The sequence below is a fragment of the Schistocerca piceifrons genome, chromosome 6 (assembly GCF_021461385.2).
Source record: "Schistocerca piceifrons isolate TAMUIC-IGC-003096 chromosome 6, iqSchPice1.1, whole genome shotgun sequence".
NCBI classification, from domain to species: Eukaryota; Metazoa; Arthropoda; class Insecta; order Orthoptera; family Acrididae; genus Schistocerca; species Schistocerca piceifrons.
Genome location: NC_060143.1, coordinates 431,562,075 through 431,586,265, shown reverse-complemented (window position 1 = coordinate 431,586,265; position 24,191 = coordinate 431,562,075). Strand labels below are relative to the sequence as shown.

The 24,191-nt window shown below is 39.3% G+C and overlaps 1 protein-coding gene across 3 annotated transcripts in view; it reads left to right on the top strand.

Annotated features, from left to right (window-relative positions):
* LOC124802978 (ankyrin repeat and IBR domain-containing protein 1-like) overlaps positions 1-24,191 on the top strand; it is a 579,445-nt gene that overhangs the window by 302,721 nt on the left and 252,533 nt on the right. For all 3 annotated transcript variants that reach the window (XM_047264079.1, XM_047264078.1, XM_047264080.1), the window contains 2 exons: positions 4,938-5,117; positions 21,905-22,079. In XM_047264079.1, coding sequence (XP_047120035.1) covers positions 4,938-5,117; positions 21,905-22,079 — 355 coding nt within the window. The remainder of the gene's footprint in view (positions 1-4,937; positions 5,118-21,904; positions 22,080-24,191) is intronic.

The following is a 24,191-nucleotide window of genomic DNA, read 5'->3' as shown; positions in this document are numbered from 1 at the left end:
TCAACCAGGAAGTAGCGTCATGGTCTGAGGAATGTTTTAGTGGCAATTATTATGTATTATAGAAAATAGCTTGGAATGAAAAATGTATTATAGAAAATTACATGAAGTAGGTTTATGAAGTCACAATAAGTTCAGTGTTTTGAGTACTCAAATTGCCAGCCATCAGCATTTCCACATTTGTGTAGTGTGGTTAGTACACTGTAGCACAGAGTTCTTTATTATCATGAATGTCTTGGCACGCTTCTCTTTTGAACTGACACATGTCATCAATAGTGTTTGGCTTTCTTGCAAATACGTTATATTTGATAACACACCAAAAGAAAAGGTCCATTGAGGTAAGTTCTAGCGATCCTGTTGGCGATTCAATTGTACCCTGTCAGCGTATCCAGTTACTGGGTAACTCAAACAAAAAAAAATTGTTCAAATGGCTCTGAGCACTATGGGACTTAATATCTGAGGTCATCAGTCCCCTATAACTCAGAACTACTTAAACCTAACTAACCTAAGGACAACACACACATCCAAGCCCGAGGCAGGATTCGAACCTGCGACCGTAGCAGCCGCACGGTTCCAGACTGAAGCGCCTAGAACCGCTCGGCCACCTCGGCCGACCGACGGGGTAATTTGTTGTCAAGAAACTGGCGCACTGTTAAAGCATAGTGGAAAGGAGGCCCATTTTTCTGTAAGAAGAACTCCTTTAGAACCCTGCAGTAGTAATTGTGGAATTGGAATACCAATATCCTGCAGCATGTTGAGACAGACGTTATACAGGGTGTTACAAAAAGGTACGGCCAAACTTTCAGGAAACATTCCTCACACACAAAGAAAGAAAATATGTTATGTGGACATGTGTCCGGAAACGCTTACTTTCCATGTTAGAGCTCATTTTATTACTTCTCTTCAAATCACATTAATCATGGAATGGAAACACACAGCAACAGAACTTACCAGCGTGACTTCAAACACATTTTGTTACAGGAAATGTTCAAAATGTCCTCCGTTAGCGAGGATACATGCATCCACCCTCCGTCGCATGGAATCCCTGATGCGCTGATGCAGCCCTGGAGAATGGCGTATTGTATCACAGCCGTCCACAATACGAGCATGAAGAGTCTGTACATTTGTTACCGGGGTTGCGTGGACAAGAGCTTTCAAATGTCCCCATACATGAATGTCAAGAGGGTTGAGGTCAGGAGGACGTGGAGGCCAATCCATCGGTCACCGAATCTGTTGTTGAGAAGCGTACGAACACTTCGACTGAAATGTGCAGGAGCTCCGTGCATGAACCACATGTTGTGTCGTACTTGTAAAGGCACATGTTCTAGCAGCACAGGTAGAGTATCCCGTATGAAATCATGATAACGTGCTCCATTGAGCGTAGGTGGAAGAACATGGGGCCCAATCAAGACATCACCAACAATGCCTGCCAAAACGTCCACAGAAAATCTGTGTTGATGGCGTGATCGCACAATTGCGTGCGGATTCTCGTCAGCCCACACATGATTGTGAAAATTTACCATTTGATCACGTTGGAATGAAGTCTCATCCGTAAAGAGAACATTTGCACTGAAATGAGGATTGACACATTGTTGGATGAACCTTTCGCAGAAGTGTACCCGTGGAGGCCAATCAGATGCTGATAGTGCCTGCACACACTGTACATGGTACGGAAACAACTGGTTCTGCCGTAGCACTCTCCGTACAGTGACGTGGTCAACGTTACCTTGTACAGCAGCAACTTCTCTGACGCTGACATTAGGGTTATCGTCAACTGCGCGAAGAATTGCCTCGTCCATTGCAGGTGTCCTCGTCGTTCTAGGTCTTCCCCAGTCGCGAGTCATAGGCTGGAATGTTCCGTGCTCCCTAAGACGCCGATCAGTTGCTTCGAACGTCTTCTTGTCGGGACACCTTCGTTCTGGAAATCTGTCTCGATACAAACGTACCGCGCCACGGCTATTGCCTCGTGTTAATCCATACATCAAATGGGCATCTGCCAACTCCGCATTTGTAAACATTGTACTGACTGCAAAACCACGTTCGTGATGAACACTAACCTGTTGATGCTACGTACTGATGTGCTTGATGCTAGTACTGTAGAGCAATGAGTCGCATGTCAACACAAGCACCGAAGTCAACGTTACCTTCCTTCAATTGGGCCAACTGGCGGTGAATTGAGGAAGTACAGTACATACTGACGAAACTAAAATGAGCTCTAACATGGAAATTAAGCGTTTCCGGACACATGCCCACATAACATCTTTTCTATATTTGTGTGTGAGGAATGTTTCCTGAAAGTTTGGCCGTACCTTTTTGTAACACCCTATATATATATATATATATATAAATATAGCAAACTCAATAATCGATTGACATGATAGGCACACCGAAACTTTAACTCCAGGTTAGTTCAATTGTTTTTTAGTTACAGGATGGAAGCTTTCTGTGTTGTGGTACGTATACTTATGCCTATTAATAGCGACTGGCAGCTAAAAATTCGCTTAGTCCAACAAATTTTTCTAATTACGCCGTCACCTTGCACTTCTTCCTTCAAAAGCATCTCGCAGAATTCTAAACAGCGATCTAGATCATCGTCTAATAATCCTCGAAGTAATCTTGGGTGATACTCTTGGAAACCTAAACACTCCATTAGACAACCCAAGGATCTACAGAAAATGTACGACTCAAAATAGGCTCTCCTTTTGGATTTCTTTGGGCTTTGGACAAATTCCTGCAGGTTACCATTTCATTTTCATGGGTAGCAACACTCACTTGTCGACCACTCTTTGGCATGTTACAGACAGACCCACTTTGATGAAATGTCTCAACCTGTAAATTGATAGCCTGTTTGGTGGAGGTGTATTGAATACTTCTGTCCATTTTTATAGAACCTGTTCAGCATTCTTTGTAATCCAGTATTGTTTAATCATCGACTTCCATTGGTCATTGCTTCAGTTACAAGGGATGATTATTCGAATATCTTAAAAAATTACAAAAATGGTCTTAGAACAGAGAAAAATACAGTATACCTGTTATATACCCGTTCATACATCCCCCTAACCATTACCATTCTATACAGAGTTATTCAGCTGCCTTGCCAGTGGATTTTATGCAAACCGCAACGCCTTCAAATAGAGTATCCAATATTTTGGTATTCTCTTGCTCACTATTTGCCAACAGAAAAAGAGAACATCGAACTTTTTGTAAGAAATTTAATGTAGTTAAATTTTGTATTGAGATACACTACTGGCCATTAAAATTGCTACACCGCGAAGATGACGTGCTACAGACGCGAAATTTAACTGACAGGAAGAAGATGCTGTGATATGCAAATGATTAGATTTTCAGAGCATTCACACAAGGTTGGCGCCGGTAGCGACACCTACAACGTGCTAACAAGAGGAAAGTTTCCAACCGATTTCTCATATACAAACAGCAGTTGACAGGCGTTGCCTGGTCAAACGTTGTTGAGATGCCTCGTGTAAGGAGGAGAAATGCGTACCATCACGTTTCCGACTTTTAAAGGTCGGATTCTAGCCTATCGCGATTGCGGTTTATCGTATCGCGACATTGCTGCTCGCGTTGGTCAAGATCCAATGACTGTTAACAGAATATGGAATCGGTGGGTTCAGGAGGGTAATATGGAACGCCGTGCTGGATCCCAACGACCTCGTATCACTAGCAGTCGAGATGACAGGCATCTTCCCGCATGGCTGTAGCAGATCGTGCAGCCACGTCTCGATCCCTGAGTTAACAGATAGGGACATTTGCAAGACAATAACCATCTGCACCAACAGTTCGATGTCGTTTGCAGCAGCATGGACTATCAGCTCGGAGACCATGGCTACGGTTACCCTTACGCAGCACAACAGACAGGAGCGCCTGCGATGGTGTACTCAACGACGAACCTGGGTGCACGACTGGCAAAACATCATTTTTTCGGATGAATCCAGGTTCTGTTTGCAGCATCATTATAGTCGCATCCGTGTTTGGCGACATCGCGGTAAACGCACATTGGAAGCGTGTATTCGTCTTCGCCATACTGGTGTATCACCCGGCGTGATGGTATGGGGTGCCACTGGTTACACGTCTCGGACACCTCTTTTCGCACTGACGACACTTTGAACAGTGGACGTTACATTTCAGATGTGTTACGACCCGTGGCTGCACTTTTCATTCAATCCCTGCGAAACCCTACGTTTCAGCGGGATAATGCATGACCGCATGTTGTACGTCCTGTACGGGCCTTTCTGGATACACAAAATGTTCGACTGCTGCCCTGGCCAACACATTGTCCAGATCTCTCACCAATTGAAAACGTCTAGTCAATGGTGGCCGAGCAACTGGCTCGTCACAATATGCCAGTCACTACTCTTGATGAACTGTGGTACTGTGTTGAAGCTGCATGGGCAGCTGTACCTGTACACGCCATCCAATCTCTGTTTGATTCAATGCCCAGGCGTATCAAGGACACTATTACGGCCAGAGGTGGTTGTTCTGGATACTGATTTCTCAGGAACTATGCACCCAAATTGCGTGAAAATGTAATCACATGTCAGTTCTAGTATAATATATTTGTCCAGTGAATACCCGTTTATCATGTGCATTTCTTCTTGGTGTAGCAATTTTAATGGCCAGTAGTGTACATTAAATGTCCTACAAAAAGGAGCTGTTCATTGTTTCTGGAGCCCGAAGAGTTCGCTTGTAGTGAGCAAGACATTATGAAAATCTCGCGTGCAGTTTTTGAAGATGTTGGGGGTTGCATTTAACCCATCGGTAGGGTCAGCTGAATGTCCCTGTACGGTTAAAATTCGAATAAATAAAATCCACGTGTTTTTGCAGTTGTTTTATGCAACCCACAATGAATTCAGAGTTTCGATAGCTGTTGAATTTCATTAGGGTGCTGGGTAAGCTGTAGCAGAGGTGGTGCGGTGTTGCAGAAGGGGAACACGGCGCTGCACTGCGCGGCGAGCAGCGGCCTGGAGCGGTGCGTGGAGCTGCTGCTGGCGCACGGTGCGCCCCTCTTCCAGGAGAACCACGACAAGCTGACGCCCTGCGACCTGGCCATGCGCGCCAGCCACCACGACATCGCGCGCCTCCTCGAGTCCCGCATGGTCTTCGTGAGTACCTGCCCCCTCCAGCGAACCGCTCACCTTTGGTATCAACCAATTACTACATACGCTACAAACTACGGTATCGACCTCAGTCGTTATGTAGCATACAGGCCTACGCTACATATAACTTTCTTTTGCTAACTCAGAGTGTAAATCGATTTTACTATGGTTGGTTGTAGCGCACACTTAACAGTTTACACCTTGTACTTTCTGCCCATCAACGTTTTAGTTTCAGAATCCAGATATTCCCGGTAGCTCGCAGTATCTGCTTCGACAAAGTAGTGAGTCTATCTGCTCTGCGTATAGGCTCTTTATAACAAAGCAATTTGTCGGATAAGGCCCATGTAAACGACCGGAAAATTTGTCAAACTTTACTTGTTTGTCAAATTATTTGGCAGTGTGCAGCTTTTAATGACTTGTTTGCCAAACATAGACTATTTTGAGTTGGTCATGCGTATTTAGCGATAAAGAGTTTTTCTCTCAGCATCAGGGGAATATATTAGACATTTGGATCAAAATAAAAGAGCACTGGCAGTTACCCAGTTACCAAGGTGGTAGAGTGTCGCGTTTTCCCCAGCCATATACTCGTAGTACACTTGATGAAGGAAAATCAGTGTTCTTTGGGCTACACACAAACGGGTGTGAAATAAAATAAAAAATCGAAGCTCTCGGGTTCTTCCAAGGACGATGTATATGTTACCACATTGTGGTATTTTAATGAACTGAATTACAGAATTACAGGATTTGTTGAGTGGAATGAACAATCTAATGAATACAGAATACGGTTTGAGAGTAAACCGAAGAAAGACAGAGGAAATGAGAAGTAGTAGAAATGAGAATAGCAAAAAACTTAACATCAGCCTTGGAGATCGCAAAATAGACAAAGTTAAGGAATTTTGCTAGATTGGAAGCATAACCCATTGTGGAAGAAGCAAGGAGGACATAAAAAAGCAGACTAGCACAGGCAAAAAGTGCATTCCCTGCCAACAGAAGTCTACTAGTATCAAATATAAGACTAACAAAGGCAGAAAGTACATTCATGACCAGTAGATGTCTCCTAACGTCAAACACAGGCCTTAACTTGAGGAAGAAATCGCTGAGAATGTTGGTTTGGAACAGAACATTGTATAGTACTGAAACATGGATAGAGGGAAACTGGAACAGAAGAGAATCGATGCGTTTGAGATGTGGTGTTACAGAAGAACGTTGAAAATCAGATGAACTGCTACGTAAGGAAAGATGAGTTCTATGCAGAATCGACCAAGAAAGGATCATATGTAAACACTGACTAGAAGATGATATACGAGGTGTCACAATACAGTAATGAGACTGATTTTCTTTGCAAGATGTAGCAACCCTGCAGGCTTGTGTAGGCACAATATCTTTGACCTCCGTCTATAAGCTGCTTCTAGTCCAAGCGGCACATCGATGCAACTGCTCAGTCGTGAGTTGTGCTGTAATAAGTAACGCGTGTTTGTGTCTCTCGTCACGGAAATGGAACCACATAATATTGCGCAACGGTATGCCATTCTTTTTGCGTTAAATTGGGTGAAAACGCGACGACAATTTACAGTAAACTTCAGACCGAGCGAGGTGGCGCAGTGGTTAGCACACTAGACTCGTATTCGGGAGGACGACGGTTCAATCCCGTCTCCAGCCATCCTGATTTAGGTTTTCCGTGATTTCCCTAAATCGTTCCAGGCAAATGCCGGGATGGTTCCTTTGAAAGGGCACGGCCGATTTCCTTTTCAATCCTTCCCTAACCCGAGCTTGCGCTCCGTCTCTAATGACCTCGTTGCCAATGTGACGTTAAACACTACCCACCACCACCACTACAGTAAACTTCAGAAGGCTTTTGGAGAGGCGGTTACGTCAAGAGCTCAAGTTTATCGTTGGCATGAGATGTTTAGTGAAGGCAGAACGAATATTGAAGATGAAGACCGCAGTGGACGACCATCAACCTCACGGACGGATGCCAACTTGGCCAGGGTGCGTGAACTCGTATGATCTGATCAAAGACTATCCATGAAAATGATTGCAGAAGAACTGAACATCAATCGAGAAATGGTTCATCTAATAATAACTGAAGATCTGGGTATGAGAAAGATTTGTGCAAAAATGGTCCCCAAAGATCTCATACCACAACAGTGAGAAACACAGAAAAATGTGGCGGCAGAGCAAACGGAAATCAATCCAGAATTGTTGAGCCGTGTTATCACTGGTGATGAAAGTTGGTTTTTCAGTACGATCCAGAGACAAAGCGCCAGAGTTCGCAATGGTGCGCAAAGGGATCACCCAGACAAAAAAAAGCTCGCATGCTTGTGTGGTTCTTTGATTCCAAGGGAGTTGTTCATAAAGAGTGGGTGTCTCCTGCACAGTTAACCAATATTACTACAAAGAAATTTTAGAAAGACTTCGTAAAAGAGTTCTTCGTATCCGTGCCAACATTGCTGATAATTGGAGTCTGCATCACGATAATGCGCCATCCCATACTGCTCTGTCAGCAATTTTTAACCTCAAAACAAATTTCAGTATTACCACAGCCACCTTATTCACCAGATATCGCTCCGTGCGACTTTTTTCTATTTCCAAGAGTCAAAACGGTGGTGAAGGGACACCATTTTCAAACAACACAAGATGTCCAAAAAGCCGTGACGGTGATCTTGGAGGATATTACAGAAGATGAGTTCCAGAAATGTTTCCACCAATGGCAGAAGCTCTGGAAAAAGTGTGCGCAATCAGAAATTGGAAGACCTCAGGCTTTATGTCTGACCACTGCCAATAATAATAATAATGGAAATGAGTGTTTGGCGTCATTGGGCGGGAGGCACCTGGCAGGGCAGGTCCGGCCGCCTTGGTGCAGGTCTTATTAGATTCGACGCCACACTGTGCGACCTCCGCGCCAGATTGGGATGAAATGATGATGAAGACAGCACAACACCCAGTCCGTGTAGTAGTCATTACACAGTCACTGTTTTGTTGTGCTGTCAGTTCGTTTGTTGCTGAGACAATCACTCCTGGTGGTCGCGCAATATGGCGGGCGACAGTCAGGTTGGTATCCCACCACTATCCGGCAGATCTCCAGACACGTCTTCGCTGATCATTGAGTCTCAGTTCGAAGCATGACTCATCACTGAAGACAATTCTACTCCAGACAATGACATTCCAGGCCGAATACGTGTCTGGAGACACTCCAGACAGCGGCGGGATACCACATGACAGTCGCCCCCATACGGCCCGACAACAATGTATGATGGTCTGGGTGCCACATTTTATTTCATAGCAGGATCTCTTTGGTAGTCATCTGCAGCACCCTTACAGCACCGCGGTATGTCGACGATATTCTACGCCCCATTTTGTTGCCCTTCATAAGAAGCCATCCTGAGCTAACATTTCAGAAAAATAATGCCCGCCCGCTCACGGCGAGAATTTCTACTGCTCATCTTCATGACCGATAAACCCTATCTTGACCAGCAAGGTCGCTAGATCTCTCATCAACTGAGAACGTTTGGGATATTATGGGCAGGCCCCTCCAATCAGCTCGGGATTTTGACAATTTAACGTGTGAATTGGACATAATATGGCACAATTTCTCTTAGGAGGATACAACTCACAGTCAACCAATGCCACGCCGATCAGGCGGATCAACGCGTTATTGACTTGCTCAGTTTGTGAAGCTCTCGCTCTTGAATAAAGATCCAATATTTCTGAAATTGTAATCACTTGTTTGTTTGTACTGAAACGTCCCCTTAGAAAAATTATGAATTACTGTGCTGGTAAACTTCTTACGTTATTTGGTTTTCAAACAGCTGAGCAAAACTGAACGTACTCAGACAATTCTCTCTTTACTTATTCTGATAATCACTAAACTGACGCACAATATTTTTTTAGCGCAACGCAATCTGACTTTCAATAATCCCTACAAAAGAATGGCCCTGACTAACAATAACCTATACCTTTTATGAATCACTTACCTCACAAAAATCTTCGTTACAAGAACTACTGCAATGCAGTGAGCGCCAATACTGCCAGCTAAATAAAAGATTCTAACTACTGAAGGCACTAACTACTGATAGGCATAGTTAGCAAATGAAAGATTTTGATAGAGAACAACTAATGTATTTACCTTAATAGCGTTCAAAAGTCGTTATATACATGTCTATCAATTCATGACATCCATCTTTACAAATTTCCTTTTTCTGGCGGACACACGTCCAGATCGTCCGCTCAAAACTCTGGCATCTCTCTCTTCACATCCACCACTGCTGGCGGCTCAGCTCCAACTGCACAACGCTACGCGCTGTTCACATCCACCAGCCCAACACTACACAAGTGAATATTCCAAAAATGAGTCCAACCAGCCACAGACTGCACACAGTACAGTCAGTGATTTTTATACAGAGTGCTACGTGGCCTTACCAACATAAAAACCTAAACAGCCTACTTACATAGCGGATATATGTAAAATGACTTTTGAACGCTATTAAGGTAAATACATTGTTTGTTCTCTATCAAAATCTTTCATTTGCTAACTATGCCTATCAGTAGTTAGTGCCTTCAGTAGTTAGAATCTTTTATTTAGCTGGCAGTGTTGGTGCTTGCTGTATTGCAATAGTTCGAGTAACGAAGATTTTTGTGAGGTAAGTGATACATGAAAGGTATAGGTTATTGTCAGTCAGGGCCATTCTTTTGTAGAGACTATTGAAAGTCAGATTGCGTTACGCTAAAAAACATATTGTGTGTCAGTTTAGTGACGATCAGAATAAGTAAAGAGAGAACTGTCTGACTACGTTCAGTTTTGCTCAGCTGTTTGAAAATCAAATAACGTAAGAAGTTTCCGGCACAGTAATTCATAATTTTTCTAAGGGAACGTTTCAGTACATTTACATCACATCTACCGATTTCCGTCCCATTCGGAAAATTCTTTCGTGGTGCGTCGGTTTCAGGGCGTTTCTAGAAGTCGGTCAAGGGGGGCGGGTGGGGGGTTGGGGCTAATGGGGGGCAGGAGGTTTGGGGGAATAGAATATCGCTTAACAAAAGGAGAGTTGGGGTTCTCCACCTACAAATTGGTAAAATTTGGTGTTGCTTAAATTACTTTTTGGTAACTATTTTGGAGTTCCCTGTAAAAAGAAAAAAAACTTATTTTAACATGGGAGATTTTATAAATTACATAAACCTTAAAAAAGGTGAACTTACGACAAATAAGTTTTCATTAATTTACTGGATACGTAAGATGACATGAATGTATAAACTTGAACTTGACATGAATATAAGGAAAAAATCTGTAACAAAATTGACTAATATTTTCGTCTTCTGCCGAATTTGTCATGCTCATTCGTCTCTATTTCTTTTTACTGAATATGTCAACGATATTTTCAATGTCCACATCTGTTTATTTATTGATATTTGCAAGACCCAACCCATTTAGTCTCACCTGCCCCATTGTGTTACACAAACGTCTTTATTCGCCTCAAAGTAGAGAAGCTTTGTTCAGGAGTGCTTGTGGTGACAGGAATAGCCCTAAATATTTGAAGTGAAACATATACATTTGGGAAAAACTGCTTGTCACAGTTCTTTAAAGCTTCATTGCTGTTTCAGGTCTTTTACTTTCATCAACCCACCTTTTCTTCCATAGTTTCAGCTCTCCTTTCATTATTATACATTCAATGTATATTAATAAATAATAAGACGCCAATTTTAAGTTAACTGATATTTATTGGTTTAGATAGTAAGGTATTTACCGCTCTTATTCTTTTTTTAAAATGTGTTTGAAATGTAATACACTGAATCCTACATTGCTATATAATTATACAAAAATGATTGAATCTGTTGAAGCAATATATTTGCTGATTTCTGAAGTCATTTTATCCAGTATAATATGATACTGTAGAGGGGGGGGGCTATAACCCCCCCCTTGCCACCGCTCCTGGTTGTTTTGTCTGTCTTACAGTTTATTTGAAAAAAATGTAATTATTGGTAATGTATGTCACCAGTACTGTACTCATACGAAACAGTGATAATAGTAATGGATTTAAAAAACAATTTAGTTTCGTGACTGTGTTTTACATTCTCAGAAAATTACATTTTATCCCTCAGAGGGTAGCTATTTACCCTCAGATTGGGAACCACTGTACTAGTGTTATGGAAATAAGCACTGCCGCTATTGAAACCATTTCTCCGGATACATCGATACTTCAAAGCCGTTGCGTTAATACTTGTAGTGAAAACACAGACTAGAAAGATGTGTACAGCACACTTGGTGTGGCCGAAAAGTGTAATCTCTGCAATGAAGCATACGATTCTCAAGAAAAGCGTTCCAAAACAAATTTAAGCTCCCATTTCTTTATTTATATTTCTTTTATTTTTATTTATTTATTTATTATCATCCCAATGATCACATTTGTGATATAGGATTTGTCAGGGTACATTTTAACAACTATATAATATCTTTACAAAATTTGTATCTGTGCTGAATTCATATTAATCTATCTTATGTTTAATACAATATACAACTAATAAGTGTTTTTATAACATAATTTCTTATGCACTGATGTAATTTCATTTGTCACATTAACTTAAACATATATTGTTATACAGTTGCGCAGAGATATTCACTTATGCTGTAATAACATTTGTCAAGCATGTGGTTCTTTATAACAGTTTTAAATTTATCCTCGTTTTCCAGCTCTTTGATATGTTTTGGTAGTGCATTAAAAAGTTTGATGCCTTGATTACATACATGTTTCTGGCTTCGGATCCTTGTTACAGCTTGTATGTGGAGATCTTTACATTGCCGTGTATCGTAATTATAGAAGTCTGAATTGGTTTTCATTTTGTCCTGATTTCTTTTGATCACCAACAGACATTTCAGAATGTATAATGACGGAATTGTTAAAATTTTCAATGCTTTAAAAAGGGGCCTACAATGTGTTTGAGGTGGGCTGTGGGTCATTACCCGAATAGCATGTTTTTGTAATTTGAAAATCTCATTTAGACGACAATTTGTTTTTCCCCAGAATACTATCCCATAGGATGCAATGGACTGAAAATAGCCAAAATATACTAATCTGGTACAGTCATTACTACAAACTCTTGAAATTATTCTAAGCACAAAACATGCTGAATTTAGTTTTAGTGCTAAGTTCACCACATGATCCTTCCAATTAATCTTCTCATCAATGTGCATACCCAGGAATTTTGCACATTGTACTCTTTCAAGTTGTTTGCCCTCCATGGTGGGATTTAGGTCGTCCTGTTCACTATTTTTCCATATTGCACATAATTAGTTTTTTTGCATTCAGTATTAGCTTGTTAGCACTAAACCATTTTTGTATATCTTGTGGGACATGGTCCACAGTACTGTGCAATGACTGCTTCATATCACTAACTATTAAACTAGTATCATCAGCAAATAACATGATTCTAGCTTTTCTCTCTGACACCTGAATATCATTAATGTAAATGAGGAACAGCAAGGGGCCTAATACACTTCCTTGGGGTACTCCTACTGTGACCTCCCTTGGATCTGATCTTAGTTTAATTTTTTGATTAATATTTAGTGCTGTATTTCAACCACCTGCATCCTTTTTTCTAGATAAGACTCAATCCACTTTTTTACCAGTCCTCTGATACCTATAGCTTCAAGCTTTTTCAAAAGTATGCTGTGGTGAACAGTGTCAAAGGCTTTTGACAAATCTAGATTTATCCCAACTACACTTTTTCCCTCTTCCAATTTAGTGATTATTTCTTTTGTGTATTCTAGTACAGCTGTTTCAGTACTTCTCCCAGCTTGAAATCCATGCTGATTACTGTTTATCAGATTGTGCATATTAAGATAATGTGTGACTCTATATTTCATTAGTATCTCTAAAACTTTGGAGAAAGTTGGGAGGAGTGAGACAGGTCAGTAGTTTTCTATTTTAATTTTATCACCCTTTTTCAACAGGGGAATGACTTTAGAAATTTTCAGTTTTTGTGGAAACACACCCTCAGCCATTGACAAGTTTGCTATGTGCACCAATGGTTTCGCTATCTGATTAGCTGTTTTCTTTACTAATATTATTGGCACCTCATCTACTCCAGTTGACATCTTGGACTAGAGACTTTTAATCACTTTTAAAACTTCGTTTTCATTTGTTGGAACTGCCGTCATAATGCTGGCTGCCTTGAGTGCTTCCATCTTAATCTGCTCCCCAAAATTCCTGCTTAATGTCTGGGGTACATTTAAAAAGTAATTATTTATATAATTAGGCATGACATATTTATCTACCATTGTATTCTCCTCATCTTTTAGAATAATTTCCTTGTCTTTGATAGGTACCCCGGTTCTTTTTTTCACAATTTCCCAGGCTATTTTAGTTTTATTTCTGGACTCTTTTGTTTCCATATTATTACTTAATAACTTTGCATTTGCAATTACTCTGCGGTATATTTTCCTATACCTCTTTACATATTCTATAAAATCAGTATTTGTACACTCCCTTAACTCTGAATTCAGTTTTTTCATGTTTTCACGTGATTTCTTAATGCCAAGAGTCATCCAAGAACTTGACTTTATGTGTCCAGTAGACTTGATTCTGGTTAGTTTCTTTGGAAAACACATCTCAAAGTTCATCGTATAAATCGATGCAAATACACTATATGCCTCATCTGTACTTGACTGTTTCATAACATCTAACCAATTTTCATTTTCTAAGATACTTATGAACTGATGACAGCTGCCCACAGAGAAGTTTCTTTTGTAAATATTATTTACACCTTTATCTTCCTTTGACCTTAAAGGGATTTCAATTGTGAGAGCATTATGGGCAGACAATCCTAAATCTATGTTTGTTACCTCTATGTCAGTTGCTGACATATTTGAGAAAATGTTATCTATGCCCAAATGCAGTACTGGTACTGTACTAGTTGAAATTGTTGGATAAATTGACGTATCAGCAGGGTAGAAGCGAGCGACCGATTATTTTCTTTATGAACAGCACATCGCCGCGATAGAGCTCTTACGAAAGACTGTGTGTCTTACGTATCTCCACTCAACCACACCACATGTTACTTATTATAAATTGGCACAGTGTTTTATTTTTTTGCCCTGTTCCATGTCCTTCTGCTGTGCGTTAATACGGACTTGTGCCACAGTATTCACGGTGGAAACTCCTTACATTGTTAAAAATGTTCTCCTTAAAACCGTTTGATGACTCCTAGTGACGTAGCCCGCTTGTCGATTGATCCGGACAACCTATGTCTGACAGCTGCTCGTCTGAATTAAGGTTAGTTATAATGTAGTTCACTTAGAGCTGGTTTTGCTATACTGTGATACGTTCCTTTCACTACTTTTCAGTTCAGCCACAGTGTGCATTAACGTATATTTGTCTACCATGTTTCGACGAACTTCTCTAAAGTTTTCATGCGTGACATATCCCATTAAGATTCGTCAGTGTGCTCACTTTCCCCCCACCGAATGTCACAGTGTTAAACACTTTCACCTTTAATCCGTTTAAGCTCAGGTAGATCAAACTTTCGAGACTGATGTATCACACATTAATGTGAGTCACCGGTCTATGGACTGTGTCGAAATTTTTTCTTGTATAGTCTAAAAGGCTTTTAATACGACCTTTTTTCGCTCTTTAACTTGAGTTGCATATTTGATTTTGGGAAAAGAATTGTATGTAGACGTCAGCGCCTACAACGACAGAAAATTATCAGTTTTGCTTGAGAGAAATTCGAGTTGGTAAAAACCTGAAACAGTGCCTGGCTCACTCACACTTTCCGCTAAAAGAGCTCCTCATCTCAAAGATGGTCAGTTTCACTGTACATATATAGGCCTATACACGGCGTAAATGAGCATTGATCCAAAAACTTTATTTCAGTTTTATGATGGAGAAACTTAATTTATTAGACGCAACCACAATAAATATTTCAGACTTGAGAAAGTACAGATATGTGGTCAACTGCAAGTAGTGTGAGCGGAATTGTCAGAGTCGCCAATCCTCCAAGAAGTAAGATAAATGTTACTAAAAAAATTTCCAATAAAAAAAACTTACCTGTAACAAGGTGTATTACTGTGCAGCTTTATTTTTGCAGTAATTACACTGTGTAACGGACTAGCATGAGTTTGTATTTATTTTCTTAATTTGGAATCTGTTAGACATTACAGTAATGCAGTTAACGCCGAATGTATAACATTTCGTTACACGTGCTTGATTATACAGAAACAGAGCTTGACTCACTTGCACAAAACCGGAGTGTTCCAATATTGTTTACCATTGAAGGTTGAAAAATTACGAGTGACCACAAATTCTTAGTGTCTCATGTATTCGTTTCAGATTCTCTCCGAATTTGTTTCTCCAATTTTTAATTTCGTATAGCGCTATTGACGCACTCCGACTATGGTGGTGATTGAAGCAAGCGAGCGTAAACAAGTTACCGTAAAGGAGTTGCGAGCCCCATCTGCTCCCTATGCTGTTCTATTCCTAAAACCGAACAGCAGTACTGACTACTGAGAGTTTGTTCAGGGAAACTGTAGACAAACAAATGTAGTAAAATTACTGAGAATTTAAATGGCCCCGGATGACCAAATTGGTAATTTGGCGTACGAAGCCCGATCGGAAAAAAAGAGTGGAAACGGTGAGCACATGCGAAAAGAGAGAGAACCAGATTCGAAATAGACAAGTGTTAATTAGATATACATCATATAGCCCCATAAAAGTCCTTGGAGGGCTGATGAATACTAGTTCAATGTTAGAGAAAACAACTACATGATATAAATCGAGAAAGTGTTTCAAAGATTTCAGTCATTTTTGGTATTGTGCCTTCTCACGTTTTAGATTCTTGAAATCAAGACATAATTCCATTTTAGCTTTCGAAAGTGAAGTTTTGTACTCGTGATCTTTAAGGGAGATATACGGTGGTGGTAACAGGACTGTCAACAGCCTTCTTGTAACACAAGTGCTCAAAATTTGCACCTCTACATTTAGACATTTAAGTGGAACATTTCATTGTGAAATGACACTCTCCTTTAGGCAACATCAAGTCAGTGAACAATAACTCTTTTATGCACATCAAGAACGTTAGTGATCCCTTTGTGTTTTAACTGTTACCAGCCCCAGGCTGGGTCTGTCTGGAACGTAAGCCTCGCCATATAGTCGTGTTTTTCTGATTCTTTCTATTAGTGTAAAAATGTCTGCCTCCATAGCTGAGTGGTCAATGTGACAGAATGCATACAAGGGGCTTGTGTTAGATTCCTGGCTGGGCCAGAGATTTTCTCCACTTGAGGACTGGTTGTTGTGTTGTCTTCATCATCAATTCATTCTCATTGGCATGCTTGTCGCCAGAGTGGTGTCAACTAAAAAATTTGCACCAGGTGACTGATCTACCTAATAGGAGGCCCTAGCCCCCCCCCCCCCCCCACACACATTTCATTTCATTTCATTGTAAAAACGGAGAAGTTACATGTCCATGAAGATACCCTGTTTGATCATATTTTGGTTATTAGTGAACAGCATGGCACAGTACCAAAAACATCTTGCAAAACTAAGTAGGCCTAGATGAAATCCACCTCTTCACCTACACTTCAATATATTGAGTGTGAACAAAGCTAACTGTGTTTCACACGAGTAGTTTATCCAGAATCAATAACTATTGTTTCAGCAAAGCTTTTTTTTTCCTCCAGAAATATCATAACAGTCAAGCTTAATGGTCTAGAGTCCTGCAACAACCAGATTTTAGCAGTATTGGCCCGCAGTTCTGTGTGTCCATTCATTTACTTCATTTTCTAATCATAATAATATTATTATTAATAGAGACAAAAGCTTTTAATTTTAGAAACCTATGTCATTTAAGTCCTTCATCTCAGGTGTTGCCATCAGAAATGGTGAGCGTCAGCATCTAAATAAGATAGCTTGGTGAACTGATGAAATAATATGACAAATTGATTGTAGGATAAGGCTGAAAACCTGAGAAGAATACCACTATGAAAAACTAACCAAGAAGTTCACTTCAGCATATTTTGCACTTAAAGATATCTCACTGTACAAGCCAACTAACCAATACTCCAAAAAATATTTTGTTTTGTATTTTCCTATTGTAATCTGTGTCTGGGAACGGGAGGAACTTTTCTTCCTTCGAGCACAGGGTGCCATTGTGCAGTTTTAGCACAGCATATGTGACTAGCAACCAAGGACACTTTACCTACACCCAACACTGAATGTGCAGTTTGTCTGATCAACCAATTGGGAAGTGCAGGACCCATGTCATGTGATAGGGCACCCCGATCCCCGAAGCTCTTGGTTTGCCAGTCTTGACCAGAACAATTAATTCGTTTGATCATTTGCCACTCTTTGATGATGAACTTAGATTCACAAGTGTGTATGGTGCATCACTAGCTTTACTAAACTTCAGGCATCTCGCCTTTAGCCACTCAGTTTTCCTGTTAATTTTTGTCAATTTTTTTACTCATGAGGTTGCTTACTGGCTTCAGCCCCATAATTCTTCCTCAAGGGTTCCTACCAAATATAGCCCCTTTTATCAATAAACCTAAGAACCTTTTTCAAACTTCCTCTTAATCATTTACCTTAGTCACTGATCCTTATCCAGTGCCTATTCGTTCATCTGTCCCTCAGGAACACCCCATTATATTGACTTCAAGACCAGGGTACAGGATTATTTGCATAGTTTTACTCCCTACTGTCTTATGGGATTATCTACGGGGGCAGTACAGACTTTATTCATAACAAAAGCAACTGCCGAGAACGTTTTGGGAAGGAGATGACAATCCTCTTCAGAGGTTCTGGAATTCTTGCACCTGTTTCCCGGCAGAATTCATTCTAAATAATATTTGTTTGTAATATACTTCCAGATGAACTGTTGATCAAACAGCCATAATTGAAGACAAAAGTAATTTCCACATAAATTTTGCCTCTAATCCCAATAAATTCTAAACAAAGTAAAATATTTGCTTGGTAAACCAGTTGTGCTGTTGTTAATTGTCTTCCGTCAGTAACTGAGGAGTCTGGTTTTATGCACAACAAATATCTAATGCAAATAAATATTGTTGTATAATAAATATTGGCATAATAATGTTTGTTAGGTTGTCAATTACTTAAAAAAAGGAAACGTCTAGACTAGCTGCAATAAGTTTAATATCCATTATTATAACACCTGTTTCGGCTTTAATGCCATTCTCAAGTAACCTGTGAATACGATGTTGGTAAAATTATATACACATATGGTGGTTGTTGATGTGAATAATCATACATTGGAATAGTACATTGATACTTGTGTGTAGTTTGATTTGACATCAATATCGCCTATGTAGTAAACTGTCACTGTCTAATTCGTATAGATTACATGACATGCAGTAATTGTACAAGTATGCCACATGTTTCGTCACTTATTTGATAGTCTGTTTACTATAAAGTACAGTTTGACAGTTCTCTAATGTTATGTTTACAATGTGTAGCTAGTTAAACAATGATAATGTTATATTTCACTGATTGGATTTTGCTGTGAATTATATCTTTGATCTGAGTATGTTTTGTTGTCTGTATATACTGTCCCTTTTCATGTTCCAATATGTCAATAGAGTTTTCCACATAATGTTTCTGTTTAATGTCTGTGTGTTTGTTTAGTATTTCAGTTGGATAGTACAAAGGACAACAAAATGTACTCAGACCATAGATATAATTTGCAGCAAAATCCAATCAGTGAAATATAACATTATCATTGCTTAAGTGTCTAGACTCTGTAAAAATGTAGCATGATAGTAAATGAACTGTCAAATAAATGTCAAATCATACTTTGTAGTAAACAAACCATCAAATAAGTGCCAAAATGTATTCCATACATTTATAATTAGTGCATACCAAGTGATATCTTTGAATTACTTGATGACAGTTTACTGTAGATGCAATATGGATGTAAAATCGAACTAGACACAAGTACCAATGAACTATTCAAATGTATAATTATCACATGGACAGCCATCACAAATGTTGCATTCACAGTTTACTTGGGAATGCTACTAAAATTTAAACAGCTGTCGTAACAAAGAATATTAACCTCATTACAGCTAATCTGGACACTTCCTTTTCAAAATGTCTTACTATGATGTTTACCATGCTGTAGCCCCAATTGAATGAAAAAAATATTTATTCAGCATTAACCTCCTCTCCTTCTTCTTCTTCTGTCATGTTATCAGATGGCTCCTCTCTGGGTTACAGACTTTCAATAGCTCATCATCCATCCAGCTTTCCTTTGAAGTTGTAGCAACTTAAACAGGGGCAAGGTCAGCTTTATTATATGAGATTTCAACAACCACAGCACTCTATGGAGTTAATATGAAGACAATAACAGTGGGGAGGGTATTATTCAGTGGGCTGAAATAAAAACCTATGAGCTGATCTGCATCAATGAACTCCCTGCACTTTGTGGTAGTGCAAGATGGTGAAGAGGATACAACCCAGAACTCCTTTTTGTCAGACAGCTGCTAAACAGTCTATGGATAGAAGATGTTTGCACACTGATACCACACACCTGACAGAGACTAATCAGGCTCCAAGTAACCCATGCAGTCCATCCAGAAAAAGTATTAAACTTTACTCACTTCGTCCAGTATGGAATAACAATGATATGGAAAAGATAGACTGCGTCTCACCCTACAGAGGAAGTGGTGTGTTGCAGACAGGCACAATGGAAATGACTGCTAAAATATTATATCTTTTGGACAAAGTCCTTCTTTGCAGTAGGAAACACACACAAATCCACACAAGCACAACTCACACACTTGACCACTGTCTCAGGATGCTGAAACCCAATGGCGACTTCATTTGAAGGAGCAGCAATCAAGGATGGGTGGTGGGGGTACGGAGCAGATGGGGAGGGGGAGGGATGGCAGGGTGAAAACAGGGCAAGATGCTAGTTTTGCCTCACAGAGCATGTAGGGACTTGATTGGGACAGGAAAGGCTGTTAGGTGCATTATTGAAAGACAGTGAAAGGGGGGGGGGGGAGTGGAGAGAAGGGGAAAGGATTTGTAGGTGTAATGTAATACTTGAATATGAGCAGGGAAGAGTATGGTAGGTTGGAGACAGGGACTAGTGAAAGTTTATGCCAGGGTGCTATGTATGTGTAGGATATCTTATAGGAAGAGTTCCTACCCACACAGTTCAGAAAAACTGATCCCTTTGAGTCCACAAATATGTGCATTTGTTCATTCACTTGTTCAAAACAACTCTCTGTAATTTTCTGTGTGACTAGGGCCTCCCATCGGGTGGGCAGTTCACCGGGTGCAAGTCTTTCGATTTGACGCCACTTTGGCGACTTGCGCATTGCTGGGGTGAAATGATGATACTGATTTCCTTTCAACAAATTTGTATTGTCTGTCCCATCTGTTACATGTACAACAGATCTTGATCCTCTTTGTGATAACCTCATGTACATTTTTTGACATCGGTTTGTTTTGGGATCTTAGAACATATTCTGAGCTCAAATGTAATGAGGAGTTTTGAACAGAACACTTATTATCAAAGTTAAGGTTGTATGAGATTTGAAGTTAAAGTTGTGACTGGATTCAGGATTTTTTTGTAAGGAGGATGCAGCAAGTTATGTTTGGTTGTGCCGAGAGTAGTTTTTTTTTGGGACTCTTGCTATGCAAGTTGTTTATTAATGATTTTATTGACATTGTTAACAGTAACCTCAGAATTTCTGCAGATGATGCAGTTATCTATAATGATGTAGGTCTATTGTCTGAAAGAAGCTAGAATGTAAACATTGGCAATTTGCATTAAACATTGAAAAATTTAAAATTGTACGCTTCACAAAACGAAATGCACAGTATCCTACGACCACATTTTCAGTGAATCACAGATGGAATCAGTCAACTCATACAAATACTTGGTGTAACAACTTGCAGGGACATGAAATGGAATGATCACATAGTCTCAGTAAAAGGTAAATCATGTGGCAGATTCTGGTTCATTGGCAGAATACTAGGTAAATACAATCAGTCTACAAAGGGTATTGCATACAAAACATTAGTGCTCAAGTGTGTGGTACCCATACCAAATAGAACTGACAGAGGCCATTGAATGGATAAAAAGGATGCTGGCATGAATGCATACAGGTTTATTCATTCCGTTGCTGGGTGTCATGAAGATGCTGAAAGAAATGAACCAGCAGACTCTTGAAGGTAGATGCAAACTATCATGTGGGAACCTATTTATAAAGTGTCTAGAACCAAAATTAAGTGATGAATCTAGGCATATATTACAACCCCCTATGTATCACTCCCGTAGATTTTGTAAGGATAAGATTATACCAATTACATTGAGCACAGAGGCATTTAAACAATTATTCTTCAAATCCTCCAAATGTGAATGAAACAGGAAAATATCCTAATAGGTGGTACAATGTGATGTACCCTCTGCCATGCACTTCATAGTGGCTTACAGATTACTGATACAGATTTAGGCCCACACCCCCTGACACACATACATTACAATTTTGTTCAGTCCTTTAGTAGTAAATATTCTTGATCCTTGATACTGGAATAATTTTGTTGTAATTAAGTACATAAATAGGGAGAAAAATGCATAAATATTAATTTTCAAACAAGTTAATAAACCATTTTCACTAAGTAAACATAACAGAAGTCCAAAGCCTACAATATTCATGCAGTGTTGTTTATTTGAAGGGGGAAGCATAGATTACATCTTTTAGTTAAACACTTTAAATCTAGTGTTCTCTATATGTGTTTGCTTAAAGCAACAGCCATTAACTGTAGTGGTTATTTTCTTCACAGGCAGATAGCAGTGATAGTGTGAATGAGGCAGAGCTGTACGGCAGTGAGCCAGATGAAGTGTACTCAGGATTAAGGACACAGGACCTGCAGGAGGCCAAGGACCAACTACTTGTCGAGACCTCTGACATGCTGCATGTGCCACTTTTTACTGCTGAGGCACTTCTCAGAGACAATGGTATCCCTAGAACTTGTCCTAATGTAACATATTAATTGTAATCATATTAGTACATTACTGGTAATGACTGTTCTAGTGTACATTTTTAGAAAAGCATTCAAATGTTTCTTCACTTATTAAAAATAAATCTAACAAAAAGAAGAGAATTTATCAAACTGCGAGGAAGACTGATAGTAGGAAGTAAGAAAGTGTATTAATGAGGTAACTACACGTATAAGTCATGTGATTTGTATTACATCCTGTTTGTTCTTACTCACAAGTCCCTAATATGTAATGAATGCAGAATGAATTGTCAGTCCTCAAGAATAAATCTGGAGGAATTTACACAGTAAAAGACACACCTATTCTATATGTTTTATGTTATAGTGTCATAAACTTGAAAGTACATCTGTGTAACTCTCATACCTTCGTATAAGTACTATTTATAAATTTGCTGTTCTGATTCTGTCATTAAAACTGATTTTGGGTGTGGGGAATTGCAACATTCACCTTACCTCGTTTTTGCATTCATTTCATCAAATCTTTATCTTGAAAGTCTTGTATTTAAATGGAAGCTTGTCTAAATAGAATATAGAAATATTCATGTACATATTAGATTCTACATGTGAAACTCTATTGGAAATATAATAATGTTAGAAAACATAACAAGGGTAGGAATTTCCAACTTGGTATGTGTCATATTCCATTACACTCAAATGAATGACACTAAAATTGTTTGACATCTTGATCTTGCTTTAGAGAGGAAGGATAAGAAGTTGTGCTACTACTTCTCCACGTCGTATAGCAGCTGGATGTTGTGGATCCACAATTTTTTACTTCTTTTGAAAAAATCCATAAATGGGATCCTATCTCAGGGACTAATAATCTGATGTGAAGGAACAAAGTGCTGTTTTAAGGTGGCATGTATTTGCTGTAATATATCCTAGGCTACAAGAGTGTATTTCAAAAACTAGACTGTGAATGTGAAAAGATTTTAAAATGTACTGATTTTCTTAAAAGTTGTGATATATGAGAGGAGTACCAAAGTACCACCATAATTGCAAAAACCAGCTACAAATAGATCACAAAATTCCAAATAGAATTTCACTAAAAATGGAAAGCCAATTTGAAACCAGTATGCTTTACTGCTATATCCACAGGTAGTCAGACACCTCAGGCAGCATATGATGATCCTGATCAGTGACACAGTTGGAGTTCTTGAGTTTATTAAAGTTCTGTTAAGATCTCATGTTCCAGCCTCTGCTGAATATTGACTTCATAAATGCTGTTTATGACTTGCATGTTGGTTGAGCATTTTACTGCTCAAACATCGTAGCATAGATGTGGATGTTATGGGCAAAATCTTCACCTGAAGATGGCAAGTAAGAAACTTGCTGAAACGTTGCAGGAGAATGATGCATTGACTTAGCTGTCAACCCAAGAAGAGTTTATCATTGAGATTTTCCGAGAAAGCCTGTATTCTCCAAATCAAAATATTTTGTTAATATATTTTGTTAATTGTTTAGATATGGGCCTTCTCATAGACTCCCCATTAGGAAATACTTCCATTTGGGGCATTATTAATGAATTTTATATGGACAAGGTAAAAATTTGTGAGCCTGACAAAGAGATGCCATTGAGACAGCAAAATGGTGTTATGTTGGTTCATGTTGCGTAACATCGTATATCAGCTAGCATCTTGATCTGTGAGACATTTTTATTTACAAAGCTTTTTAAGTTTGTCATGTGGCAGGTGTTTCATTCCAATGGATAAACTGGAATACTATGACATAATAAAATTCTTTGTTTTGTGTTATTTGTAGGAAGCAGAAATTCATCCAAAGTTGGTGGAGGTTTATAAGGAGTTTGCTCTATATTTTTCAACTATTAAGAACTGACTACTTGTATTCAATTGTGAAACTACATGTCTTATCTGAAGGAGGTCCAAACAGTGCAACATAGAATAAAAGATTGAGAAAATGCAAAATATGGTACTCAGTGATTAATGATTAAAGGCATATTAAATAGCTGATGTGATGAGCATATCACAAGATACTATATAGTACTTGTTACATCAAGAAGCATGAGAGAATGCCTTGTTTGTTTCTTTTGTTTTGTTTTAGGGCACAAAAA